Source organism: Prionailurus viverrinus, chromosome C1 (genome assembly GCF_022837055.1).
Source record: "Prionailurus viverrinus isolate Anna chromosome C1, UM_Priviv_1.0, whole genome shotgun sequence".
Taxonomy (NCBI): Eukaryota; Metazoa; Chordata; class Mammalia; order Carnivora; family Felidae; genus Prionailurus; species Prionailurus viverrinus.
Window position 1 is genome coordinate 24,859,105 of NC_062568.1, and position 17,204 is coordinate 24,876,308.

At 37.1% G+C, this 17,204-nt stretch overlaps 1 protein-coding gene across 4 annotated transcripts in view; it reads left to right on the forward strand.

The window, feature by feature from the left end:
* Positions 1-17,204, forward strand: part of NDUFS1 (NADH:ubiquinone oxidoreductase core subunit S1) — a 30,941-nt gene that overhangs the window by 9,482 nt on the left and 4,255 nt on the right. For all 4 annotated transcript variants that reach the window (XM_047870855.1, XM_047870853.1, XM_047870856.1 and 1 more), the window contains 9 exons: positions 315-500; positions 2,350-2,484; positions 3,166-3,280; positions 4,531-4,676; positions 5,374-5,502; positions 6,466-6,595; positions 9,087-9,247; positions 14,738-14,892; positions 16,854-17,029. In XM_047870855.1, the coding sequence (XP_047726811.1) occupies positions 315-500; positions 2,350-2,484; positions 3,166-3,280; positions 4,531-4,676; positions 5,374-5,502; positions 6,466-6,595; positions 9,087-9,247; positions 14,738-14,892; positions 16,854-17,029 (1,333 nt within the window). The remainder of the gene's footprint in view (positions 1-314; positions 501-2,349; positions 2,485-3,165; positions 3,281-4,530; positions 4,677-5,373; positions 5,503-6,465; positions 6,596-9,086; positions 9,248-14,737; positions 14,893-16,853; positions 17,030-17,204) is intronic.

Consider the following 17,204-nt stretch of genomic DNA (forward strand, 5'->3'; position numbering starts at 1 on the left):
TTCTGCATAAGCCAATAAAATGAATCGTTCACTTTCAGTGAATATCAACTTCTGTGGAATTTACAAATAAAAATATACAAGCATTAACTCCTTGATAACTTGCGGAGCTATACCTATGATTCATGCAGTTTGTGTTATGCTGTGATTAAATTACATGCAAGCATTGAACAATTTTTTATTCAAGGACTTTTCTCACCATTGAAAATAAACTCGTGTCTTTTTGGTGTTTTGAAAATCATTATCTCACTGTGATCATAGGAAAGGAGATAATTTTGCTGGATTTTACCATTTGATGGTATATTTTTATCCTGCAGGTTTGCAAGTGAGATTGCAGGAGTAGATGATTTGGGAACAACAGGCAGAGGAAATGATATGCAAGTTGGCACGTACATTGAAAAGATGTTCATGTCTGAACTGTCTGGAAATATCATTGATATCTGCCCTGTAGGTGCCCTGACTTCGAAGCCCTATGCTTTTACTGCCCGCCCTTGGGAAACAAGGTATTCAGTGTTGTAATTTTTGACAATTTGTTTTTTATCCTTTAATTGGCTAGTATTCAAAAAAATTTAAGATTCATTTTCTTCCTGTATTCTAATTGTTTTGGTCTGCTAAGGTTTTATGTATTTGCTTTAAGTAAAACCCTCTTAATGGAAAGTAAGTAGATAGATTAAAGGATAGGATGATCTGGCAAATTAATTATAGTTTTCTTGGAGATTGATTCCAAAGTACTTAACCACATAATTATTTTATTCACTTGTTCTTCCAAAGAGTAAAATTGTCTTGATGTTTTAAAATTTATAGTCTCTTCTCATTGTATATTGTTTTCAGACATGTGGCTATATCATCCTTTATTTAATCAGTTCCTATTATTAGACATTTTAGTTTGTTTCTTTTTTTTTTTTAATTTTTTTTAACGTTTATTTATTTTGAGTTTTAGTTTAGTATTTATTTTTTTTTTTTAACGTTTATTTATTTTGGGGACAGAGAGAGACAGAGCATGAATGGGGGAGGGGCAGAGAGAGAGGGAGACACAGAACCGGAAGCAGGCTCCAGGCTCTGAGCCATCAGCCCAGAGCCTGACGCGGGGCTCGAACTCACGGACCGTGAGATCGTGACCCGGGTGAAGTCGGACGCTTAACCGACTGAGCCACCCAGGCGCCCCTAGTTTGTTTCTATATAGTTGTAAATCTATGATAAAAATTGTTATTCGTAAATTTTCGCGTATATCTCTGATTCTTCTGACTAAACTGGGAAATGGAGTAGGTAGTTGCAACAAATTTGGATATTTTTAAGGTTCTAAAGCCTATCATTAAATTGCCCCCCATATTTAGACTTCCACTAGAATATGTGGGAGTATCTCAAAATTCTGTGTTTTAAGCCATGTATTTTATGTATATAAAAAGATTGGGGGGATGGGGCACAGTACATAGGTGAAATGTTCAAGTAGAGGTTTTTCTCTTTTGCTTCCTGAAACTCCCATAATGCATGCAGAAAAGAAACTTCCATCTCCACAGCCTCCCTGAGCCTGGCAGAGCCTCCTGTTCAGGTGGTAGGAAGGGGATGAGAACAGGCCCCAAGACACACCACCGCTGATTTCTATGCTTCTTGCTTGAAGTTCAGTAGTTTTGCCCCACATAAAAGCTTCTCATGATGGTGTTTGCCTTTGGAAGATTTCCAAAGTGCTGAATTGGTTGTTTTTTGTTAATTTTGTCCAGCTTTATTTTTGCTTTTTGTGGGGAGGATTTATCAGACTTTTTAATTGGCCATACCCAAAAATCTTACTCTCTTGCTATTTATCTTGATAATCAGATTTGGCCATTTGGAGCCTTTACCATTGGCTTTTGTATTATTTAACAGTTCCTATTTTTATTTATTCATTTATTTGTTCTTTTAAAGTTTATTTTTGTGAGAGAGAGAGAGAGCGCGCATGCATGCAAGCGCAAGTGGGGGAGGGGCAGAGAGAGGGAGATGGAGAATCCCAAGCAGCCTTCACGCTGACAGCCCGGATTAAGAAATTTTGTCAGTGCGGAGCCCAACACGGAGCTCAAACTCACGAACCATGAGATCATGACCTGAGCCGAAATCAAGAGTCAGACTCTTAACTGACTGAGGCACCCAGGCGCCCCTAGATAACAATTATTAAAGCTTTATTTTTACAGTAGGAATTAATGTGACGTATTCAAGTACGAGGGTATTTTTTTTTATTGCAGTTTCTCTGAGTCCCATTAACTTTAGAAATTCAGAAAGGAAAGTCATCGTAAAATTTTTTGTTTTTGGGAAACCAGGTAACAGAAACTTTGTCCTTATTGCCAAAATAAATGTGGTAAACATAGGTGTTTATTTTCTCAGAAAGACGGAATCCATTGATGTAATGGATGCAGTTGGAAGTAATATTGTGGTAAGCACAAGAACTGGAGAGGTGATGCGGATTTTGCCAAGGATGCATGAGGACATCAATGAAGAGTGGATCTCTGATAAAACCAGGTATGTGCTACTACATTGTTTTCCTTCACTTTTGCAGTTGATTTAAACTAAATTTTATAGTCACTTTAATTTTAAGGGACTGTCTTTATCCTTGTAAATTAGTTAATCTAGATTATTTGTATAGAGAACTGGACAAAACTAATGTTGATAGTCCTAGGTATATCAATGGCTTTCTTACTAAGTTTGACAAATACCATTTTCCTCCCAGTTGGAAAAATTGAAGGGGATTAATATATTTAATCTATTCCAGTTTGTTCATTGGAGAAAAGAAGCTAAATATAAGTTAGAGCTTGCACGTGATAATTTTGATAAAATATCTGGAGGTATTCAAGTTTTATAAGTAAAAGTGATTTGAGAAAAAAAAGAAAAAGTGATTCAATGATTGGCTTCTTTAGCTGTCAGATTTTTATGTGTTACAATTTCAAGAGTATTCAGGTAGCTGAAAACAAATCATAAGAACCCAAACTTTTTAGATGTTTTAGTTTCAGATGGTGTTCATAAAATAATTTATTAGTTCATCCTTCAAAAGACCTGAAGTAATTATTTGTATTCAGGTATTTATTCTGTTTGACACTTTAACCAGTTAAAGTTATTTAAATAACATTTCTTTTATATTTTAAACTTGAAAACTATAGTTGCCTCTAGCAAGATTCCGTAAATGGTGTATTTTCTGTTACCTAGATTTGCCTATGATGGGCTAAAACGTCAAAGACTAACCGAGCCAATGGTCAGAAACGAAAAGGGGCTTTTAACCTACACTTCCTGGGAAGATGCACTCTCTCGTGTAGCTGGAATGGTAAAAAATTGAAATATAGAATAAATAGTATTTGTAATTTTTAAGGGATATCTTTGTAACAAAGAGGGGTCATGTATGTCTCTTCACTTCTATTGTTTTACCAAGATTGCCTTCCATTTAATGAGCATTTATTAAGAACCATATGCCAGAGGGGCGCCTGGGTGGCTCAGTCTTTATTGAGCATCCAACTCTTGATTGTGGCTCAGGTCATGATCCCAGGGTTGTGGGATCGAGCCCCACTTCGGGCTCTGCTCTGAATGTAGAGCCTACTTAAGGTTCTCTGTCTCTTTCCCTCTGCCCCTTTCTCCCCTACTTGTGCTCACTTGCTCTCTCTTCTCTAAAATCAAAAAACAGGGGCGCCTGGGTGGCGCAGTTGGTTAAGCGTCCGACTTCAGCCAGGTCACGATCTCGCGGTCCGGGAGTTCAAGCCCCGTGTCAGGCTCTGGGCTGATGGCTCGGAGCCTGGAGCCTGTTTCCGATTCTGTGTCTCCCTCTCTCTCTGCCCCTCCCCCCGTTCATGCTCTGTCTCTCTCTGTCCCAAAAATAAATAAACGTTGAAAAAAAAATTTTTTTTTAAATAAAAAATAAAAAATAAATAAAATCAAAAAACAAAAAATGCAACAAAACAAATAAAAGAACCAAATACCAGATATGCTGGAAGTAGGGCTATAGAGACCACTAATATATGGTCCCTACTTCCCACAATTTTGTAGTCGGGAAAGATGCAGAGTCAGTCAGGTATCATGTGCTGCTGCAGTTAGTTGTGCAGGAAATCATGTCTGAGAGAGCCTGTGGGAGGGGTGCCTAACCACGACCAGCGTATCAAGGATGCCTTCCTACGTGAGGTGACTTAGGCAAAATCTAAGAATGAATGCAAACTTGCCAGAGCAAAAGTGGAGAGAATGGCTTTCTAGCCAGAGACAAAGGCAACATACACAAAGGACTTGAGGGAACGGTGGATACTTCAGAAGAAATTGTATTTAGCTGTAATTCCTCACTCTTCATTCTCCAAACTTCATTATGAGACCTCTTTGTTTCTAATATAAAACAGCTTCCCTCCAAGCTGGTGGTATTATTAGCCTCATCTACACCTTTGCTTCTCACTTTTATATTAATAATTAGTGTAAACCTTTTAAGTCAAAAGTTCATTGCTTTTTTTTATACTTACAAATAACTATTGCTTTGTGTTCTGAGCAGTGGTCTTTGCCGAACGGAGGTGTTTTGGTGATACCCTTTTCATCCATTTCTAGTTGCAGAGTGTTCAAGGCAAGGATGTGGCAGCAATTGCAGGTGGCTTGGTGGATGCTGAAGCCCTGGTAGCTCTCAAAGATTTGCTTAATAGAGTGGACTCTGACACCTTGTGCACTGAAGAGGTCTTCCCCACTGCAGGAGCTGGGTGAGCAGTATGAATCTAGCATCTAGGCTTGCTTTGTTGTTGTTGTTGTTGTTGTTGTTGTTGTTGTTGTTGTGACAAGCTGTGTATAAATCAGTACATCTGGGCGCCTGCCTGGCTGGCTCAGTTGGTAGAGCAAGTGATTTTTTTTTTCCTGATTTTTTTTTTTTAAGTTTATTTACTTAAAGGGAAAGTGCAAGTCAGGGAGGATCAGAGAGAGAGGAAGAGAGAATCCCAAGCAGGCTCTGCGCCATAAGTCTAGAGCCTGATACGGGCCTCGAACCCATGAATTCTGAAACCGTGACCAGAGCTGAAGTCAGATGCTCAACTGACTGAGCCACCCAGGTGCCCTACAGGTGACTCTTCATCTTGGGGTTCTGAGTTCAAGCCCACATTGGTGGTAGAGTTTACTTAAAAAGATAAATTTAAAAAAGAGAAAATACACCTATGGCTGATATGTGACCGCTTGGATTCTCCATCATACCCACCAATTTGTTTTCACATATATAGGCCAAAGTCAAGCCAGGAACTATTAGAGAATCCAGTTATCAATACTAAGTATCTGAAACTTTGATGTAATTTAGAAATACTTCCTAAGAATTTTTTTGTCTGGGAATACCTTGGGTTTGTGGACTTGAGAATGTTGCGTGGATTGTCATTGTGTATTAGTAAACCTGCATTTTTAATTTTGTATTTCTAGCACAGATTTGCGTTCTAATTATCTTCTTAATACTACAATTGCTGGTGTGGAAGAGGCAGATGTTCTCCTTCTGGTTGGTACAAATCCGCGTTTTGAGGCACCACTGTTTAATGCTAGAATTCGAAAGAGGTTAGTAATATTCAGGGTTTAAAAACTGGTTATATAATAATTTGTTTTACATCTGAAAAATGACTACTTAGCTGATTCCTAATAGTGTTAGTCGGAATGAGACTCCAGAAGATAATTGGAGGGCTGCTTCTAATCAGTCCATTCCTTCTCTCTTCTCCTGCTGATCGTTTTACTTTATCTTCTCATTTTGAAATAATTCAAGATGCACCAATTTTTCCATAATTTCTTTTATAATTTTTTCTAATGATTTTTTTTTTTACCTGCCCAGGATCCAGTTTCAAGTCACACATTGCAATTAGTGTCATGACTCTCTCCAGGGTTGTTTTTTTTTTTTTTTTTTTTTTACATTTTTTTGAAGAGCAAAGCCAGGTATTTTGTAGAATACCTCCATCTTTTCATATTTTAGAGATTTATAAATAGGTTGGTATAATTTGTCTATAATGTGATACTGTTGAGAGTGACAGGGGGAATTAATTACTCCAGGGTAACAGATGAAAACCAGCACTGTCTCAGACAAACAATATGTGGTCACTGCATTTGTAACTATTTTTAGAAGAACTGGTTCTATACTTGCCTATCAAAGAGAATAAATATGAATGATATAGTTTATTTTCATGAACTATATTAAAGTGGCCTTAATGGATAATTAGGAGATGACTGGCTCTGCTGTGATAAGGCAAAATAAAAATTATAAATCATTTATTCTAAAATTAAAAGTTTTATTTATAGGTTGCATAGGGTTCCTAACAGCAAATTAATTCACTGACTTACCTTGGTGTGTATTCTTACAGCATTATTATTTTGAAAGGTATACAATAAGTTGTATCTGTTAAGGTTAAGTGTGCTGTGAGTGTTTTTGTGTTTTTAACATTTGTAACATAAATGTAGACCCTAGCATTGATGAGACTGATGACTATTCTGAATTAGTAATTTAGCTCTAAAAGTTTGTCATTTTTATTTCAGCTGGCTTCATAATGACTTAAAAGTGGCCCTTATTGGCAGCCCAGTGGATCTCACTTACAGATATGACCATCTGGGAGATTCCCCCAAAATTCTTCAGGAGATTGCTTTGGGTAACCATCCATTCAGCCAGGTGCTCTCAAGTTATATGTACCTACCTTTGTTAATTTTTAAGCATTTTTAGTTTAAAAAGTTACTGTTTTATAAGAGTGATATGTAATTACTGTTAAAAATTACACCAGTACAGGAAAGAAAATGGAAGAAAGTAAAGTATTACCCCAAATTCCACCAACCCAAACAAGCATTGATGAACCATCATAGTCATCTCTATTCATGTATAGAGCAAGATGGATGGATAGGCAAACAAAGATGAGATCGTGTTATACATGCTGTTTTTATGTACCATGGTTTAATTTTACTTGAAATTATCAGAAAAGAAATTGAAGTGAACCTGAAACAATTAAACTTTAGGAAATCTTTCTTTATTGCAAGAGTTATTACTAAATTTCACCAGTCCTTCCCTACTGAGCGCTTTATTTACATTTATCTCATTGCTGTCTGGTATTTATAGGTCTTAATTTACTTTTCCAAGAGGGGCTGATAAGTACACTATACCTTGAGTTCTTGCTTGCTTGGGAGTGTCTGTTTTATTCCTGAAGAGAGTGTTGGCAGGATACAGAGTACTTGAGCCACACTCTTTTTTTTCTCTTTGTGAACTTTATAAACAAGGCCTTTTGTTACTGTGGAGAAGTGTGATGTCAGTCATATTTCCCCCCACCCCTGTCCTAATTTTTTTTTTTTTAACTGTCTAGGTACTTATTTAGAGAGCTTGAGCAGGGGAGGAGCAGAGAGAGGAGAGAGAATCCCAACCAGGGGTTTGCGCAGAACTCCATGTGGGACTTGATCTCAAGAACTGTGAGATCATGACCTGAGTGAAAATCAAGCATCAGACGCTTAACCAACTGAGCCGCCCATAGAAACTTTTTTTTTTTTTTTGATACTTTATACTTAGATCTTTATCTTTGAAATTTAATAACTTCACCAGAATACCTTAACGGTGGTTCTCTGTCACATTTTTATGGAACATGGTATACCTTTCATTGTGAAGATTCAAGGTTCTTTTTACTTTAGTATTTGTGTGTGTATGGTGGAGTGCTGATTGTTAAAAAAATGAAAGAAGTTTCTGGTTTTCATGTAATGGCTCTGGAGGGTAGGCAGTTTGACAGATGTTGTGGTTGTCCAAGGATGTCATCATGGAAGGACATTCCTTCCTGCTTTACTATCCTCTGTGCCTTTGCTTCCTTGTGTGTTTGCGTGTGCGCTTCTCCTTATTGTTCCAAGATGGTGTAGCTTTAGGCGTAGTCAAGTGGGACAAGGCAGCTAAGCCCAGTTCCTTTGTTTTGAATAGGAAAAACATGATTACAACTGCAGTGATCAAAAATATAAAAAAAATACTTAAAAGTGTCCCTCTTTTCTAGTTCCTATCTCCATGCCCCAGAAGATAAGTATGTTTTTTTTCTATACTAGATTTAAGTCTGTTTTCTATTAGTTAAGATGTGCTGCTAACAAAAAAAGAATGAACCAACAAAGCAGATACTGGATCCCCTTTTGTGTCTTTTTCTGTCATTTTTCCTTTGTTCTTTTATTCTTTTTCAGTTTGCTTTATATGATTTTGTATTGCCTGTCTTTCTTGTCCCTATTTTTGAAGTCCTGTTTTATTTTGTTTTTTATTGTTTCTGGAATGATGTTCATCGCTAATTTGTTTCTCTTTCAGTTCTTTCCTGAGTTCTGTGACAAAATGTCCTTCTATTGTATAATACTCTCTGTTTTGTCACTCTTCTAAGCCTTTCTTTTCAAGCGAGAAAAAGCGTGTTTTTCATTTTCTCTGAGGCTATTGAAAACTATTTCTCTGCACACTTCACATTTTCTTGGGAAATTCCTCTTGTGATCAATGTCCTCCCCTAGTATGTAGGCATACTTTTCATGCTGATTCTTTGCTTTGGGCCGCTTATTTATTGAGGAATGATATAGAGGGTGGACAGGAGAGTGAGCTATATAGTCTTCAGCTTTTAATTTTTCTATCCTCCACCAAATCTGTTGTTTCCTTTGCTTTTGGCATGCACTTCCCTTCATGTTTTGACATTCAGGAAGCAGAGCCCTTAAAGTCTTAGCTATTCTGCGTTGTAATCCTAGTGATTGTTGCTTTCCCTACCTCTTCCTCCTTGTCTGGAGCATGGTGGGTAGATAGACTGTAGCATGGTACTTGAGTGTGGTTTTTCCTCTTAGACGGTACCAACTAAATGTCTGTAGGGACGTTGCCCAGTTTTTCTTGGACATACCCGTAATCATTCTGACCAAAGGATATTTGGGAAAGTCTTTCATTCTCAGTACTTAGTTTTAGAAAGTCTGTTTTATCTGATTCTCACTTAGCCATTTCACCGTAGCATTGGCAACATGTTTTTGGTTAAATCTGGTTGGATGTATGTCTATATGTTGATTAGTAAAAATCAAAGGCATTCTGCATTGAAACTAAAACTTGACACAACATATCGTAGATGCAAATTTGATTAGATTTAGTTGATTGTTTAGATTTTTTAATCAAAATTCTTTTTTTTTTTAAATAGGTATTACATGAAGCTAAAAAACCAATGGTGGTTTTAGGCAGTTCTGCACTCCAAAGAAATGATGGGGCAGCAATTCTTGCAGCTGTTTCCAACATTGCTCAAAAGATTCGGACGAGTAGTGATGTTACCAGTGATTGGAAAGTTATGAATATCCTTCATAGGTATGTTGAGTAATTGTTTTATATACTGTAAAATTCAAGTAATTTGTGTACGTGTATTCTGTTACATTGTCACATTTAGACTTACAAACAGCTTAATATTTAGCATCTGTAGCAGATGCAAAATAGATTAAAACCTTTATTTTCTGTGTGAGAAGAACCTGAGATAATAAATAGTATTTAAAATATTTGAAAAAGCAGTGCTGACAAAATTTTGAAAATCTGTACCCTATTAGTATACCTTGGTTCAATAATTGCAGCAAGTCCTGTGACTTCGATTAAATGATAAAAATGTAAACATGAGAACTCAATGTAAGGAAAGTTTTTTTTCTGACTATATTAATAATGCAAATTTATTTTAGAAAGTTGGAAAGACAACAAAGTATACAAAAATGGAAATTATCCTTATTCCACAATTTACAGATAATTACTGTTGCTACTTCTGGTCCTTTTTTTCCTGTGTAAATATTTTTCTAGTTATATAGTTGAAATCATATTGTGTAAACAGTTTTGTAACCTGGTTTTGATCAATTTTCATTACCTGATAAAATTTCCTGGGGTGCCTGGGTGGCGCAGTCGGTTAAGCGTCCGACTTCAGCCAGGTCACGATCTCGCGGTCCGTGAGTTCGAGCCCCGCGTCGGGCTCTGGGCTGATGGCTTGGAGCCTGGAGCCTGTTTCCGATTCTGTGTCTCCCTCTCTCTCTGCCCCTCCCCCATTCATGCTCTGTCTCTCTCTGTCTCAAAAATAAATAAAACGTTAAAAAAAAAAAATTAAAAAAAAAAAATTTCCTCCTGTAATTAGAAATTTTTTATAAACTTTAATGGCTGTTTAATATCATGAATATGTATAAAATTTTAGCTGTTTCATTATTATTAACATGTAAATTGATGCTAGTCTTTTTTTTTTTTTTTCGTTAAGAGAGAGCAAGAGTGAGCAGGGGAGAGGAGCAGAGAGAGAGAGAGAGAGATTGATTCCCCACACGATGTGGGGCTTGATCCCAGAACCTTGGGATCATGACTTAACGCCAGAATCATGAGTCGGATGCTCAACTGACTAGCCACCCAGGCACCCCTAGTTTACTATTTCATTTCATTTCATTTTATATTTTATTATTTATATTTGAGTTAGTTAATAGTGCAATATTGGTTTCAGAAGTAGAATTCAGTGATTCATCATTTACATACAACACCCAGCGCTCATCACAAGTACCCTCCTTAATCCCCATCACCCATCTAACCCATCTCCCACCTACCTCCCTCCATCAACCCTTGGTTTGTTCTCTATTGTTAAAAGTCTCTTGTGGTGTATTTCCCTTTCTTCTCTTCTCCCTCCTTCCCATATGTTCATCTGTTTTGTTTCTTAAATTCCACATATAAATGAAATCATATGATAGTTGTTTTTCTCTGATTTATCTGGCTTAGTATAATACATTCTAGCTCTATCTATGTCATTGCAAATGGCAAGATTTCATTCTTTTTGATGGCTGAGTAATATTCTGTCGTGTGTGTGTGTGTGTGTGTATACACACATACATACACACACCACATTTTCTTAAAAACATTTTTTTTTTAATGTTTGTTTATTTTTGAAGGAGAGAGAGACAGAGTGTGAGTGGGGAGGGGCAGAGAGAGAGACACACAGAATCTGAAGCAGGCTCCAGGCTCTGAGCTGTCAGCACACAGCCTGATGCGGGGCTCAAACTCACAAACCGCGAGATCATGACCTGAGCTGAAGTCGGATGCTCAACTGACTGAGCCACCCAGACGCCCTGACACCACATTTTCTTTATCCATTCATGAGCTGATGGACATTTGGGCTCTCTACATAGTTTTGCTATTGTTAATACTGCTGTAAACATTGGGGTGCATGTACCTCTTCAGATCTGTATTTTTTTTTATCCTTTGGGTAAATGCTTAATAGTGCAATTGCTAGATTGTAGGGTAGTTTTACTTTTAGTTTTTTGAGGAATCTCCGTACTGTTCTCCAGAGTGGCTGTACCACCAGCAGTGCAAGAGTGTTCGTTCCCCTTTCTTCATATCTTTTCCAAAGCCTGTTGTTTTTTGTGTAGTAAATTTTAGCCATTCTCACAAGTGTGAGGTGGTGTCTTACTGTGGTTTTGATTTGTATTTCCCTGATGAAGAGTCATGTTGAGCTTTTTTTTTTTTTTTTAAATCTGGGGGGAGGCGCTAGTCTTTAAAAATAATGCAGTATCAGAGAAAGTGAGAGAATTCCCAAGCTGGCTCCACACTTAGCGCGGAGCCCAATCCAGGGCTTGATATCACGACCTTGAGATCCTGACCTAAGCCGAAATCAAGAGTCAGACACTTAACCTACAAGCTACCCAGGCACTCCACGTATTACTTTTCAAATTTGTTTAAGGATTAAAGCTAACCACTTTAATTTTTTTTTTTAATTTTTTTATTTTTTTTAACGTTTATTTATTTTTGAGACAGAGAGAGACAAAGCATGAACGGGGGAAGGTCAGAGAGAGGGAGACACAGAATCTGAAAGAGGTTCCAGGCTCTGAGCTGTCAGCACAGAGCCTGACGCGGGGCTCGAACTCACAGACCGTGAGATCATGACCTGAGCCGAAGTCGGCAGCTTAACCGACTGAGCCACCCAGGCGCCCCAAGCTAACCACTTTTAAATATGATAGGCAAATTGTTTTCATTTAGAAGTATTTTCATACATTCTAAAACATTAATTTCAGTGTTATATTTCTCCTTTATTGGTTTGATTTGGCATTGCAAATCTTGTAAACACTTTGAAAAACTTTATATTTTGTATATGTTTTTAAATGTTTATTTACTTTTGAGAGAGAAAGAGAGAGACAGAGTGTGAGTGGGCAAGGGGCTGAGAGAGGGAGACACAGATTTGGAAGCAGGCTCCAGGCTCTGAACTGTCAGCACAGAGCCCGACATGGGGCTCGAACTCAAAAACCACATGATCATGACCTGAGCCAAAGTTGGACGCTTAACCGACACCTCTGGATCCTTTCTGGTCACAATTTTTACTTCTTATTTTTAATTCACCCTTGCATCCATGTCCTTATTCGTACAGTTTTGTGTTTCTGAATGGGTACCAAAATTAATAACTTCAAAAAAATTCCTGAATGTCTAACAATGTATTTCTGGTTCCTTCTCACAGATAAACACCTGGCTAAGTACAAAGGTGACAGTTTTTTTTCTTTTAATAGTCAGTAATTTTTCACCATTTCATTTAACATTTTATTTTTTTTTTAAATTTTTTTTTTTTTTCCCACGTTTTTATTTATTTTTGGGACAGAGAGAGACAGAGCATGAACGGGGGAGGGGCAGAGAGAGAGGGAGACACAGAATCGGAAACAGGCTCCAGGCTCCGAGCCATCAGCCCAGAGCCTGACGCGGGGCTCGAACTCACGGACCGCGAGATCGTGACCTGGCTGAAGTCGGACGCTTAACCGACTGCGCCACCCAGGCGCCCCTCATTTAACATTTTAAAGAGAATCTCCTGTAATCTCAGTTTTGTCCCTGAGAATGACCTGACTTTGTGTAGGTGTGCGTGTCTGCTTGCTTGCCCTTTGGTTCTTGATTTTTAAGGGTTCCTTATTTTTGATGTTAAAGAAAATTCTACCAGAATATAAGTGGTGACACTAGGCTGTCATTACCTTTGCCTGGGAATATCATAGTTACTGGTTTACTTAGTTACTTGCTCTCATGCAGAAGCTTCTTTTGTTATGCATTGGTGGCCCTCAGACTTTTGGTTCTTTTCCCTCATAATTTTTCTCATTTCCTTTTTTTCTGGGTTTAGAGAAAATGCCTTTTTAGAAAAAGTGTATTTATTGGGGCACCTCGGTGGCTCAGTTGGCTAAGTGGCTGGCTTCGGCTCAAGTCATGATCTTGGGGTTTGTGGGTTTGAGCCCTGTGTCAGGCTCTGTGCTGACAGTTTTGGATTCTGTGTCTCCTCTCTCTCTCTCTGTCCCTCTCCCATTTGCGTACTTTCTCTCAAAAATAAACAAACATTTTTTAAAAAGTTTATTTACTTTTGAGAGAGAGAACACAAGTGGGGTAGGGGTAGGAAGAGGGAGGTTGAGAATCCCAAGCAGGCTCTGCACTGCCAGCACAGAGCCCGACACGAGGCTCAAAGTCACTAACAGTGAGATCATGACCTGAGCTGAAACCAAGAGTCAGATGCTTAACCGACTGACCTACCCAGGCACCCTTAGAGAAAATGTCTTGTTTTGTTCCATCATTTTGTCGGTTTTCATTCTAGAGAGCACTGACGTTGATGTAATTTTTAATTTATTAACCTTGTTTTTCATTTCATTATTAAAAGATTTCCTTTTTTTGAAAGTTCATTTTAGTTTATTAGGACGTATCTTTTATTGCAAAGGGAAAACTTAGTCTTACTGAGTTTGTTTTTCCGGGATGAGGTAGACTGTCATAAGTTAATGTGAGTCTCTGCTCAGATCTTTGAGAGAGAGATATCAAGACATTAAAAAAATACTATTGGGGCACAGGGATTAGTTTTGAAATTGGGGAGTAGGAGTCTTCCAACTTTGTTTACTTTCATGATAGGTTTGGCTATTCTGGGTCCTTTGCAAACCATATGAATTTTAGGATCAACTTGTCAGTTTCTGTAAAGTATTCAGCTGGGATTTTTGATAGGGATTGCACTGAATCTATAAGTTCAATTGGTGAGTATTGTCTTAACAGTAGTAAGTCTCCTAATCCATGGACATGGGATGTCTTTCCATTTAGTAAGGTCTTTACTTTCTTTCAAAGTTGTTCTGTAGTTTTCGTTATATATATCTTACACTTTTTTTAAAAACGTTTCATTCTTTTGACGTTATCCAGTCAGAGTTTGACAGAGTAGTAGCATCTGGTAGGAGTTGGTTTGACCTGCTCTCCTCCCCCAACAAATAGGTAAAACACCAATCTGCTTTATATATAGTAGGTCCTCAGAATGGCTACTATTTCTAGAAAGAAAGTTAACATTAGCAAATTAGACCAAAGACTGAGTTGTTCAGAGTATAGTTATTTCAGACTTGTTCTTTAAAGGATTATTTTCTGCTTATAAGAGTAGTATATGTTCATAGAAAGAACTTCATAAGGACATACACCCATGAACTAATTATAGTTTTCTCCAAGTTACAGTCTTATGGGTAGTGTTTTAATTTCTCCCTTTCAGTTTTCAAAATCGTCTAATTTTTATCTAATGACAGTTTTTGGCTTACTGTGACTGAGAACCAATTTTAGGGTAATTTCAATTGGCATAATGTTTCCACAATTATTCTAATAATTCTAAGCACCTTGTTTCTTTGTTTGCCATTCTTAAAACAGTAAAAAACTGCTGTTTCTGGTTTTGACATCTGTTTAAAATGGGTAAAGAAGATAAGGGAAGGTCTTTGTCAGCATTGAATAGAAAGGAGATTAAGTATCATTTCAACAATCACATTTAATTTTTTATAATGATAACACTGCAGGTGTGCTAAAAATCTGATTGTTTTACAGGATTGCAAGCCAAGTAGCTGCTTTGGACCTTGGCTATAAACCTGGGGTGGAAGCAATTCGTAAGAGCCCTCCCAAAGTGCTATTTCTCCTGGGAGCAGATGGAGGTTGTATCACTCGACAGGATTTGCCAAAGGATTGTTTCATTATTTATCAAGGTAAGTAGCATCTGTGATACCAGAAACAGAAGAGAATCGAATACTGTGTAGATTAGAAACTGTATGGCAGTATATTTAGTGGATTGAATATTTTCCGTTCAAGAATTTCATACACACGCCCCAATATTTTTTTAATATATTTTTTTAATGTTTATTTATTCTTGAGAGAGAGAAACAGAGTGTGAGTAGGGGAAGAACAGAGAGAGAGGGAGACACAGAATCCAAAGCAGGCTCCAGGCTCCGAGCTGTCAGCACAGAACCCTATGCAGGACTCGAACCCATGAACTGTGAGATCTTGACCTGAGCCGAAGTCAGATGCTTAACTGAGCCACCTAGACGCCCCTCAATATTTTTTAAAAACCAAATCATAGGTTTTATTAGTTACATAGTTGATGCTGCAATTGAGAATTATTACCTGTAGAAAAAAAGAATTATTACCTGGGACACCTGGCCAGCTCATTCAGTAGAGCTTCTGACTCTAGATCTCAGGGTCATGGGTTCAAGCCCTATGTTGAGTGTAGAGATCACTTTAAAAAAAATTACTTAAGGGTCCTGGGTGGCTCAGTTGGTTAAGCATCGGACTTCAGCTCAGGTCATGATCTTGCGCTCCATGAGTTCAAGCCCTGCATTGGGCTCTATGCGGATAGCTCAGAGCCTGGAGCCTGCTTTGGATTCTGTGTCTCCCTCTCTCTCTGCCCCTCCCCTGTTCGCACTCTGTCTCTCTCTCTCTCTCTCTCTCTCTCTCTCTCTCTCTCTCTCTTAAAAGTAAACAAATATTTTAAAAAATTAAAAAAAAAATTACTATCTGATGATATCTAATAACAAAAAATTAAAAGAAGCCTGAATGCTTCAGTAACAGGAATGGTTAAATTATGGTTTATTTATACAGTGAAATATTATGTAGCACTAAAATTCTGCTTTTCAAAGAATGTTTACCATTATTATATAATTAGAGGAAAGCACTTTTATATAAACAGTATAAAAAGTTTAAAAAATCATGAGTGTTATGTTACAGAAAATTTAATGAAATATATTTGACAGTACTCCTTTGGCTTCTTTGTATTTGACTCATTTTCTTGAACTCTTACTCATAAATGTAATCAAGTTTCCCTGGAATAGATGGAGTCCAGAGTGTTCCTGGATATTTTACAGGGAAAAGTATTACATAACTCTCTACTTCATTTTACACAAACACCATAAATTTATTAATAGGCTTTTTATTCCCATGGCACATAAAAAGCATTATATAATGTTTTGTATTTTTTGTTTGTTAAAATTAAAGCAAAATACATAAATTACATCCAGCTCCTTATCCTATCCAGAGATAATCATTGATGATGGTTTTGAAATGTGTGCTTCATGTATTTTTCTATGTATGTACAAAAATGAGACTAAATATTTTATATATTTTGTTTAACTCAAGTTCTTTTTTCCTTCTAACAGTTTCGTTAAACTATTAAAACTTTCATTATACTATTTCAGTTTTTCAGCAAGCTATTTTGTATAGTTTTCTGTTTATTGTGTTTTTAGTATTATCACTGTCATTCCTGAACTACATTTTTGTTCCTCCACCATTTCCATCTACTTTACCAAATTTCACTTACATATACCTGAGCATTTCTAGTTTGTAATTATCAAGAGAAATAATATAGCTAGTTGCCCATATATGTGCGGTGTTATGTGTATTTCTGTATTTGCAAAAAATTATGTGGGAAGATACATAGCAAATGCTTATCAGTGATTTCTTTGGGAAGGGAGTTGAAATGTGGGCTTTTTATTCCAAAAAATTTTTATATTGTTTTGTATATTGTAATTTAGTAAACAATTTTGTAATTATTTTTTGTTTTTTAACACTTTTTAAATTCTTAATGGGATTTACAAAAGGGTATCTTCTGGGTTCATGTATGGTACCTAATCAATTTTTTGCTAAAATATGGTTTGCATTTTCCGTCTTTTCACAGGACATCATGGAGACGTTGGAGCTCCAATAGCTGATGTTATTCTCCCAGGCGCTGCTTACACAGAAAAGTCAGCCACTTATGTCAATACTGAAGGCCGAGCTCAGCAGACAAGAGTAGCAGTGACACCTCCTGGCTTGGCAAGAGAAGACTGGAAAATTATAAGAGCCCTCTCTGAGGTATTTGTTCTTAGTGATGTTGCTAATGGGAAGTTTGACTTGTTAGCTTGTCAAAGACAAAGCGGATGCAAGTCTGAAGTGCAGAGATGATTTGAATAATCTCTGTTGGAAAAATATGTTCAGAAAATGCGAATTTGATATTGGTGTTTTTATTTTTGGCTTATTTTTTGCCTAA